Here is an 11,471-nt window from a genome sequence, read left to right as displayed (position 1 = left end):
TCGTCCTATTTAGGCACATTTTTGAGGCCGGGCACATGCACGGAAGGCGCGCACGTGAGCAAAGCACATGCACAAAAGGCCGGGTGCATGTGCGGAAGGCAGGCATACACTCAAACCAATAGCACCATAATGTGCAACCCACCGCTGGGCATCTTCCTATTTTCCCCCACAATAACCCCGTATGAGGTAGGCAGAAGAACTTGCTGTATCTCTTCTGAATCTTCTTCTGGTCCTTTTAATGGTCTGCACAAACAGAAGCTTCAAGACTAAGGAGAGATGGCCACATGCTAGCCAGGGAATTCTGGGAGTTGACGTCCACACATTTTTTAAAGATGCTAAGGTTAAGAAACACTGGTCTGGGATGAGCTGAGGTTTCCTGCTCTAGGCAGGGGTTTGGCCTATGATTCCATTCTTTTCATTATTAGAACACAAAAAAATTCATACTTTTGCAATGGCAGGAGGATAGATAGATAGATAGATAGATAGATAGATAGATAGATAGATAGGTAGGTAGGTAGGTAGGTAGGTAGGTAGGTAGGTAGGTAGGTAGATAGATAGATAGATAGATAGATAGATAGATAGATAGATAGATAGATAGATAGATAGAAAGAATTTTTTATTGGCAAGTGTGATTGGACATACAAGGAATTTGTCTTTGGTGCATAGGCTCTCAGTGTACATAAAAAGAAAAGATACATTCATCAAGAATCATAACATACAACACTTAATGATAGTCATAGGGTACAAATAAGCAATCAAATCATACTAGGAAACAATCAATATAAATCCTAAGGATACAGCAACAAGTTACAGTCATACAGTCCAGGGTGGGTTCTATTTACCTTTACTACTGGTTTGCAGCGGGACCGCCCGCGTGCTCTTCTGCGCATGCGCAGAAGCATTTTGATGATGTCGGGGTCAGTGGGCGGAGCCTCCCACTGGTTTTACTACCGGTTCTATAGAACTGGTGTGAACTGGGGGCAACCCACCACTGATACAGTCGCAAGTGGGAGGAGATGGGTGATAGGAACGATGACAAGATTAATAGTAATAGTAATGCAGTCTTAGTGAATAGTTTGACAGTGTTGAGGGAATTATTTGTTTAGCAGAGCGATGGCGTTTGGGAAAAAACTGTTCTTGTGTCTAGTTGTTCTAGTAAACCAGAGAGTACTGCCGATCAATACTTAGAAACCTAGTGCGTTTACCAATGCCTGTGCCTTTCGCCGTCTTCTATAGCTGCCTTTTAAGAAGTACATCTCCCAGACCAGCACGCTAACCAGAAGTACACCTCAACATGAATCATTCGTTTGCCCCACTATGTTACCTTGTTTATTTTAATCTCATATCCGCTCCGCCCATCCAAATATAAAGAGGCACCAGAACGACTGTGCCCTTGTTTTGCCTATAAGCATCGTACCACAAAAGTTATCAAGGAGCCAGAGAGAAAATCAAACAGGTAAGAGAGGAATTTATATATTCACGGTGTTCAATCTTTTCAATTTGCGCCTGGGATTGCTCAAGTGGAGCTATGCTTATGAAGGAAACTGATTTGATTCGGCTCTTCTCTGTTGTGTAGACGAAGTTTGGTGATTTTCTTGGGAGGGGAGAGAAATACCATTTGTGGGGTTTTTTTTGTTTGTTTGTTTGTTTTTTGCTACCTTGGCCTGAGTATTCCTGGCTCTTGGAATCACTATGGATGAGGCCAGGAAATAGGAAAAGTTTAGGTAACCCAATAATGCCCTGGTAGTTACCGATGGGAATTTTGAAGTCCTAGATATCTTAGAGAGCTTCATTTTCTTCCATCATTCCTCATGGACTTCTTTGAGGAAGGATTGCAAAAGTTGTGGATTCACTCAAGGTGCCAAGTTTTACTTCAATCCCGCAGTGAAATAAGTTTTAAGCATTTGCAGGTTTACTTACTCCTTTGTGTATTTATTTCGTTTCTTGTGCCACATCTCACCAGCTTTCTCCATCTCATGAGATTTCTACATTTTGGGGAAGGAGGCAACTGAGACATTACATGAAGTGATATAATACTGGATCTGGCTCAATTCATACATTTGCAGCTGTTGCTTTCATATTTTTCTCTAATTTGCATAGAGAAAAAAGGTACACCTGCCTAGGGAACAAAGAAACATCTCTCATCTTCTGAAAGACATCCCTTTTTTTTCAACCTGTAGGCATAGCTACTACCTTAGCGCTCATTCTAATTGCTTCCTGCTGGATATGATCTATTGTTTTACATTTGCATGTTGTGGACCTTTAAAGCACAGTGTGTTTGTTCTAGTTGAAGATATCTTGAAACAAGATATAGTCACTCCATCAGCTGCTGTTTTATGTTAAAAAAAAACAGCACTGGGACTGATATCGCCCACCTCCTTATTTGTGCAAAATAGTCCAGACTTTAAAGAGAAGAATTAAAACTAAACACCGACACCATTTGAATAATTCATAATGGCACCAAAATGGCTTTTTATAGCAAAATGCAAGATTGTTATCTCTACCTCCATTCTAGACTGGAATTAAAGGAAGGTGCCAGAAGTTTAAAAAAAAAAAAAAAAAAAAAACCCTGCTTTGCCCCTTGTTAGGGGTCTTTAAAAATGTGTTTGAAAATATTAAAAGCAAGGTATTAAAAACGGCAGCACTAATAGGAAAAAAAATATTGATAAATGGCAGTTATATAGTGAAGTGAGTAGGCGGATTAAAAAAAACACACCCTTCTAGATACATTATGATGACTCAAAGAAAGCTAACCAACAAAAAAGATTATACAATACTACCATGTTTCCCCCAAAATAAAACCTATCCTGAAAATAAGCCCCAGGTTGATTTTTACATATGCACCCAATATAAGTCCTACCCCCTGAATAAGCCCTAGTTAAGACCCCGCCCACTCCATTGCACCTGGTTACATAGCGTGGGGCAAGGCGCACAGGTAAAAATCAAGCTAGGGTTGATGGGGATAGGGGAGGAGCTGCTTACCTTCAGACAGTTGCAGCCAGGCCTTGCACACCAAGACACATGCCTTGCCCACTTCTTCTGCAGCCGCTTGCCGCTGCTTGCGCACATCGCCCCCAACCTCTGTTTTGCCATCAGAGGTGCCATCAGAGATCGTTTCTCAGCAGCAGAGGCCTTTTCTGAAGGCCCCTGATGGTGATACGGAGGCTGGGGGCACCATTCACAAGCAGCAGCAAGCGGTAACAGAACATCTGCCACATGGGCTCCTGCTGGGCGGGACTGTCGATGCCACCACCGTGAGGTGAGACAGTAGAAGACATTCCCCGAAAATAAGACCTAATGCCTCTTTTGGAGGGTGGGGGGGAAAGACCGGGTCTTATTTGCAGGGAAACACGAGTACTGATGGGATTATAAAATTAATTGAGTCTTCATAAAATACAGTAGTCTTTCAATTCTTGAAGGACTGCCACACAGGGAAGAGGGTGTAGGGTTTTTTTTTCCTCCTTAGCACTCAAGAATCCGACAAGAAGTCACAAAAAATTGAAGCTATAGAGAGAGAGAGAGAGATTCAAACTTGGTAAGGTGGCATCTCCTGATCATAGCCATTATGAAGCAATTGGAGAACCAACCTCCTGGAGTTGTGGTGGCTTCATCATTGGGAGTTTTGAAGCAAAGTTTGGATAGCCAATGCTTTGAAATCATGCTTCTCAACCTTGGCAACTTTAAGATGTGTGGACTTCAACTCCCAGAATTCCCCAGGCAGCCTTGCTTCTCAGCAATTTTAAGAAGTGTGGACTTCACCTCACAGAATTCCGCAGTCAGCGAAGGGATTCTCTCAGGAGTGAAATCCAGCAGGTTCTGATAGGTTCTGGAGAACTGGTAGCGGAAATTTTGAGTAGTTCGGAGAACCCGTAGTGGAAATTTTGAGTAGTTCGGAGAACCAACAAATACCACCTCTGGCTGGCCCCAGAGTTGGGTGGAAATGGAGATTTTGCAATATCCTTCCCCCAGGAGTGGGGAGGGAATGGGGATTTTGCAGTATCCTTCCCCTGGAGTGGGGTGGAAATGGAGATTTTTCAATATCCTTTCCCTGCCATGCCCACCAAGCCACACCCACAGAACCGGCAGTAAAAAAAATTAGATTTCACCACTGGATTCTCTGTAGGTTTGAAATTCAATTTTTGTCAACAGCCTCATAATTCTCCAATTCTTGCCTAGTTTCTCTGCCAAGGCATCAATCCCAGATACAACCAATCTGGCTTCCTGAAGCAAGTTCCAGGATTCCCCCTTTCCAATCAGGTCTACAAATCGGGAGTTTCTTGGTGGTCTCCCATTCGTGTAGCCACCAATTCTGACCCTCTTGTCTTTTCAGAAATCAGCCAGGGTCAGCCAGGACAAGCATATATATTTAATTTCATTTACATTTGTACAGTATTTGTATTAAAATTCAGTCGCATTTAGTTTTCCCTGTGGCCCTCAGCCAAAACTAAAGTGCCCAATGACAGACAGAAATTGTCATTTAGGGTGCGGAAGACTAGGCCGTGAAGAATTAGGAAATGTCTAAGCCATCATGAATAGAAGGTAGTTTCTATTTCCTCCACTGTAATTTTACACCTTTGAAGCAATGTTTCTCCCAAATATACTCATTATTTTTCCAGTCAGAGAATCTTAGAAATCGTATCCAGAAAAAAGAAGAAACGCTATCCAACTCACGATTCACCAGTTTCACGAGTTGGTTTCCAAGTTTCCATTTGTTCATTTGCCATATTAATTCTCTCTTGCTCTTTCTTCCTAACAAATGTCTAACCTGAAGAAATTCGTTGTTGGAACAGTTATCTCTGTGCAAGCCAAAAAAGTTCTCCATTCCCAGAAAAAAAAAAATGAAGTATCTTCTTCTTTTCACTGCTTTGATCGCTACAGGTAAGTCCAGTAAATATTTGGATCATAGCCTTTGGGCTGGGTGGGCAGAAGGCAAAATGTGATGAAATTGTAATCTGCTGTAATTTGGAGATTATTGATTGATTAACATTAAAAATATGTTGGGATCCTTGGTGTTCTCTGAGCTTGCTGGCTTTCTTACAGATGTTTCATTACCCTGATAAAGTGCCTGATGGTGTTACCTAGCTGGGTAATGAGCGGCCAGTGTATTAGCCATAGCAGTAGCACTTAGATTTATATACCGCTTCACAGTGCTTTACAGCCCTCTCTAAGCAGTTTAGAGAGTCAGCCTATTTCCCCCAACAACCTGGGTCCTCATTTTACCGACCTCGGAAGGATGGAAGGCTGAGTCAACCTTGAGCCTGGTGAGATCTGAACTGCCAAATTGCAGGCAGTTGGCAGTCAGCAGAAGTAGCCTGCAGTACCGCACTCTAATCACTGTGCCACCGCAGCTCATTGATGCATAATTGATACATAAACCATGATTAGGACAAGCTTTTACAGGGTCAGAGACAGTGGTGGGTTGCCCCTGGTTCGCACCGGTTCTATAGAACCGGTAGAAAAACTGGCGGGAGGCCCCGCCCACTGACCCCGATGTCATCAAAACGCTTCTGCGGATGCACGCAGCTCTGCTGTCAACCGGTAGTAAAGGTAAGTAGAACCCACCTCTGGTCAAAGAGGGTGCAACTGGTCACCATTCCTTGGAAAAAAGAATTAGATCAGAAAGCATAAATAAATAAATTATTAGTTATGCTTTTCAATTCAAAATTATTGCTATTTTATTCTTCTTTTTTTCCCCCACCCAAAACAGCAAATGCCCTTAACTGCCAATGTTCTACGTGTACCGGAGGAACTTGTACAGTCGAAACGGGGCAATGTTATTCAATCGAGAGGGAAATCGCTACCGGTAAATGCTGACACTTCCTATTTGCTTTTCTGAATAACTACTTCTAGGAACTTTCTCAATTGAAAGAGAGGGAAGGAGGGAGGGAAAGAGGAAGAAAGGAGAGGAGAGAAAGAGAAGAAGGAAAAGAGAGGGAGGGGAGAGGAAAGGAAGAAAGAAAGAAAGAAAGAAAGGAAGGAAGGAAGGAAGGAAGGAAGGAAGGAAGGAAGGAAGGAAGGAAGGAAAGGAAGGAAAGGAAGGAAGGAAGGAAGGAAGGAAGGAAGGAAGGAAGATGGGAAGCAGAAGAGAAAGGAAGAGAGGATGAGGAGAGGAGAATTTTCCAGCGTCCACAATTGTCTGGCATTTGCCCAATCTCCTGGAAAAGTCTCATTTTGGATGGTGTTTAAGCATCATGGCCACAAAAATGTGGCTGAAAATGTCCTTGAGCTTACCTTTCCATAATGTCAGGAGATTGTGAAAATTTATACCACGTTTAATTGTTGGGGAACTCATCCTGGTCTCTGTAGACCTAAAAGGTGAATGCCCCAGCTCAGCTCCACTGTGCATGCATGTGTGCCTCCAGATGATTTTCGGGTCTCTGCTGCGCATGCACGGGGGCAGGACACATGCGGGAGATGTGCATGCATGTGGGGAGGCAGGGGGGAGCATGGAGGGGTGTCACATGTGCATTGCATTATGGGTTATAAGTGCAGGGAGGCCTACTAGGCCCAAAACGGGGCGCGGGGGGAATGTGGCAGTGGTGGGTTGCCCCCGGCTCGGACCGGTTCACAAGAACCGGTAGTAAAACCGGCGGGAGGCCCCGCCCACTGCCCCAGATGTCATCATCGGCAATCTGCGCATGTGCAGAAGCAAGGCGCATGTGCAGGGGGAGGGGATGCATGGGGGGTGCGCACATTGCATTATGGGTGTGGGCACTTTCAGCACACGACAGCCAAAAGGTTAGCCATCACTGCTATAGAGCTTCTCAATCATCTCTAGGTCAAGGTGTTTTTCAAAAGGCAATTGGATTTTCTTGGCTTTTCTCCCTGAAAACGTTTCTCTTCTCATCCCAGAAGCTTTTTCGAGAAACGTTTTCAAGGGGGGTGGGAAAAAACCCAAGGAAGTCCAGTTGCCATTTGTAAAGCACCCTTGGGACTACCGAGCAGTGCTTTTAACAAACGCCAACAGTTGCCTTTTCAGCTCCTTCGTAACACAGTTTTCCTCCCCTTTCTCCGCAGAAAAGGACAAGCCAGTTAAAGTAACAATTAGAGGCTGCCAGGACGACAAAGTGGATCCAAATATCTGCAAACAGGGATTTATCCTCATGTCCTCTGAGAAGGATTTTTATCTGATGAGCAATATTACATGCTGTGATAAAGATTTGTGCAATAAAGATCTCAATGCAAGTAGGTGGCATTTGTTTCTTTTTTTTAAATCGGCTTTTATTTGCATTCCCCCCCTCCGATTCCCATTTCATACAGCCCCCATTTTAATAGCAATCTCTCTGGATGGAATTCTTACTGATAGTTAGGTGACTGTATTTATAATGCACCAGGTAAACTCCCAAGGGACATCAGACTTAAATGTCTAAATTGTCCATTAAAATGTCTGAACACAAGGGCTATCAACAGATTCAAACTCAATTCGCTCTAATCTTGATTGTAGGAAATATTTATTTGTTCGTTTTATATGCCACCCTTTTCTGGAGACTCAGGGCGGCTTACAATGCGTTAAGCAATAGCCTTCATACTTTTGTATATACCTGCTTAGTAGGGCTTTCGGGCCCCCCGAACGGTGTTCTATTTTATACAAAGTCAGCTTATTGCCCCTACAATCTGGGTCCTCATTTTACTACCTTTGAAAGGATGGAAGGCTGAGTCAACCTTGAGCCTGGTGAGATTTGAACTTGCAGTAATTGCAGGCAGCTGGTGTTATCTTAACAGTGCTTTAGTCTGCTGCGCCACCAAGACTTCTGCAATAGAGTAGTAAATGTCTGGAACACTCTACCTGATCCTGTGGTTAGTCTCGCTAATCTCCATATCTTTTACCTTAAACTGTCTACCGTGGACCTTTCATGTTTCTTAAGAGGTCCCTAAGCATAAGCGCACCAGCGTGCCTTCTGACCCTATCCTACTCTTCCCATTTATATGTACACATTTTATGTGTTTATGGCTATGTTTTGCTTATTTATTTCCTTTTATTTGTGTCAATTTTTTTTCATGTGTCCATGTCTATGTCTGTACTGTTACTTGTTTCCTTGTACTTGTTGACAAATAAATAAATGAATAATAATAATAACCACCTCAGGAAATTAGACCTAAATATCCATTCCATCTAAACCAGAGATCACACCTCCAGCTGGTGATTCAGAACAGGCCCCGTTCCATTGTGCAGAGAATAAATATCTGTCCTTCTACAAATTTTGGGGAGTGGTATCCCCAAAAACGGAACTGGATAAGATTTCCCCTCCCAAATACCCCTGGGATAATTTTGCTCATGGAAGTAGCGCAAAAGGTTCAGCTCCGTGCTAACTCATTGATATCTTAATTCTTGCAGCACTTGACAGGATTTTTCCCACGAGTGATCTGGTTTGCCCATCATGCTTTGCTCTCGATAAGAATTTATGCGATGGCAAATCAATGAACTGCAACGATCTCCAGAAGAAATGCTTCAACATCAGCGGGACAGTCAACAAAAAAGGTAAATCAGAAACATCCCATAGATTCATTACATTTTAATCCAGACTCTCGTCCCAAAAGCTGTACCCGCTTCTAACAGACTCGACTTAACTACAGTTGCGAGTAGAATTTCTATTGCTAAGCAAGCCAGTCATTAAATGAGGTGTGCCTGATTTTTGCCACAGCTGTTCAGAGATTTCACTGCAGTTGTTAAGTAAATCAAATGGTCATTAAGAGAAGCTGGCTTCCCCCATTGACTTGGCTTGTTGGACACCTGGTGGGAAGGTCGCAAGTAGCGCTCACATGACCACATGACACTGCAACTCGCCTAAATATATGCCCCAAATTGCTAAGCACCCAAATCAATTGAACATGGAGAAGCTGTGACAGGAGTTAAGTGCTTTTTTTTCAGTGCCGCTGTAACTTTGAACAGTCTCTAAGTGAATGATCGTAAGTTGAGAACTACCTGTAGGAGAAGGAGAAACGATCCCTTAGTCTAAGCCAGGGGTATCAAACTAGATTTCTTCGAGGGCTGGATGTTCTGCCCCAGCTACAGACCCCAAAGAACGCAGCACACACAAAATCTGTACAAACCTTAGTTTAATAAATTAAATCAGTTTTTTTTTCAAACATAGGCTGTTAATTAACTTTCTTAACAGCCTACAAGAATCCAAAGAATAAATAATCTTAATCTTACTATGGTTGGCAGAAAGCCCAGAAGCAATTTACAGGAACCTGATAAGAGAACTAAGATCAGGACGCGAAGGAGAGTGAACAAAGTTGTTCCCTGCAAATTGCTTCAGTCGGCATTCCTCCTTAAATAGGCTAAGGGAGTGGCCAATTAGCCCCAAGCCTTACTCTCAAGGAGACCTCCTCCTGAGGAGCCCCTCCTGCCTTTTGGCAGCTTTGTGTGCCCGTGCATCAAGAAGAGGCTCCTCCTCTTCTTCCTCTTCACTTAAGGGAACTTCTGGAGGTTCTGAAGGCCCTGGCTGAATCCCCGCCTCTGGCACCACATCTTCCCCAGCCTCCTCATTGTCTGACTCGAGTGCCAACTGCACAGGCTGCTGGAACAGCACCATACCAGCCTCCTCGCTGTCCGAATCAGCCACCAGCCGCACAGGCTGCGTACGGGCCACAACACTGGATCAGCAATGTAGATCTCCGCGAGCTGGTGCAGGGTGGTGGGGTGGGCGGGGAGCAGGGGGACAAATGGGACGGATGCCTCCTGTAACAACCTGCTGGCCAAAATGGGGCATGGGTGGGCCACACGCAGCCCCCTGCGCCCCGTTTTTGCAGCAAAACCTGGACGGCCTCCTGCAGCACTTTGCTGGCCACACGGGCCACGTGGAGGGTCTCGCGGGGCCTCCATGTGGCCCATGCTGGCTGGGGAATTCTGGGAGTTGAAGTCCACAAGTCTTAAAGCGGCCAAAGTTGGAGACCCCTGGTTTATAGAGCCAGCATATTGCCTCCAATAATCTGGGTCTTTTATTTTACCAACCATGGAAGGATGGAAGGCTGAGTCAACTTTGAGCCGGTGAGAATCGAACTGCCAGCAGTTGGCAGAATTAGCCTGCAATACTGCCTTCTAATCACTGCACCACCACCGCTCAGATAAAATGTGCAGACATCCCATTGGTTTTACTATCAATTCATTGATTTAGATATGTGCCAAATCAAACAAGTCAGGATCTGAGGAACTTCCGGCTAATAATAATAATAATAATAATAATAATAATAATAATAATAATAATAATAGCACATTCACTCATCTCTAGTGAAAATTGCAGGGAATTTGGTGCACAGTTGAGCCAAATTCAACATCGCTCCTGGGGAGAAAAACATGCTAATTCTAGTCCTGTCCTCCCCCCCCCCCCCATCCTTTGGTTTCACAGGTTCTACTGTAGTTCAAGATTTCAATGCCAGGGGATGCGCTGTTGAAAACACCATCTTCAAAAAAGGTATCGTCCTAGCCTCTGAAAACGCAACGTATGAACTTGAAAATGTCCAACTTGGGGAAGCCGAATCCAAAAGTGGTGGCAGTCAGATTTCCAGTTGCCTATCTTTTGCTATCTTTCTGCCGAGTGTCCTTTGGTTCCTACTGGACATCTCCCTATATTAAACCCCAACCTACCAGTGTCCTCTCTACTCAAATGGGGAAAATCTCCAATGGAATTCTACCAAAGAAGGCATAAATCCAAGAAGTTTTGGCTTCAGCAATTGCTGGTGCCCATGTGTCTCTCAATTGCTGGTCTGAGTCTCTTTCTCTGCATCTCTGTCTCTCTCTCTCTCTTTTCTCTTTGTTCAGTCAAAAGGGATTTTAATTTATCTAATTAATGCATATCTTAAATAAGAATAGAAAGGAATATTGGTGTTAAGGATGTCACGCAAGTAAAGGCATCCCAATGATATAGATACTGTTTCGTTTCATGAGCTTTTTACATAGTGGTTTGAAAAGGCTTGGTTAAGATTGGAGTAGATTAATTGGTTTAAATAATTAAGCTTCCAACGATTGAGGTAAGGCTGCAATCATCATACTGAAGAACAAAAATATATGTTGACATGTAGTTTTTTTTCCTGATGATGTATGATTCCCATCTAAGGGGCACTCTTGTGTGCATGTGTGACAGTGTAATGGAATGCCTCTTATAAGACAATGCCTGCCATCTTTCATTGTTTCTTCCATTTAAAAAAAATCAACTCAAAATAAATGTGTCTGGCAATTATTATTTTTTTCCAAAAACAAATTAGCAAACTGTGTTCAGAAGTAAATATTGCTAAATCAAAGGGATCTATTTTTATATAAATGGGTATATGATGCAGACAAGAATGAAGCATAGGGCTGGAAGCAGGGGTGAAATCCAGCAGATTCTGACAGGTTCTGGAGAACTGGTAGTGGAAATATTGAGTAGTTCAGCGAACCGGCAAATACCACCTCTGGCTGGTCCCAGAGTGGGGTGGGAATGGAGATTTTGCAGTATCCTTCCCCTGGAATGGGGTGGGAATGGAGATTTTGC

General features: G+C 43.5%; 1 protein-coding gene across 1 annotated transcript; it reads left to right on the top strand.

Annotated features, from left to right (window-relative positions):
• Window positions 1–1,354: 1,354 nt before the first annotated feature.
• LOC117677639 (phospholipase A2 inhibitor and Ly6/PLAUR domain-containing protein-like) lies at window positions 1,355–11,165 on the top strand. The gene is made up of 6 exons (XM_034437958.3): window positions 1,355–1,456; window positions 4,772–4,878; window positions 5,708–5,803; window positions 7,018–7,185; window positions 8,336–8,479; window positions 10,350–11,165. The coding sequence occupies exons 2-6, from the start codon at window positions 4,839–4,841 to the stop codon at window positions 10,574–10,576; spliced, it is 675 nt and encodes a 224-aa protein (XP_034293849.3). The 5' UTR covers window positions 1,355–1,456; window positions 4,772–4,838; the 3' UTR covers window positions 10,577–11,165.
• Window positions 11,166–11,471: the final 306 nt, after the last annotated feature.

The sequence above is a fragment of the Pantherophis guttatus genome, chromosome 10 (genome assembly GCF_059756535.1).
Source record: "Pantherophis guttatus breed Tessera chromosome 10, ASM5975653v1, whole genome shotgun sequence".
NCBI classification, from domain to species: domain Eukaryota; kingdom Metazoa; phylum Chordata; class Lepidosauria; order Squamata; family Colubridae; genus Pantherophis; species Pantherophis guttatus.
Note: the sequence above shows the minus strand (reverse complement) of the source record. Positions and strands in the feature narration are given on the sequence as shown.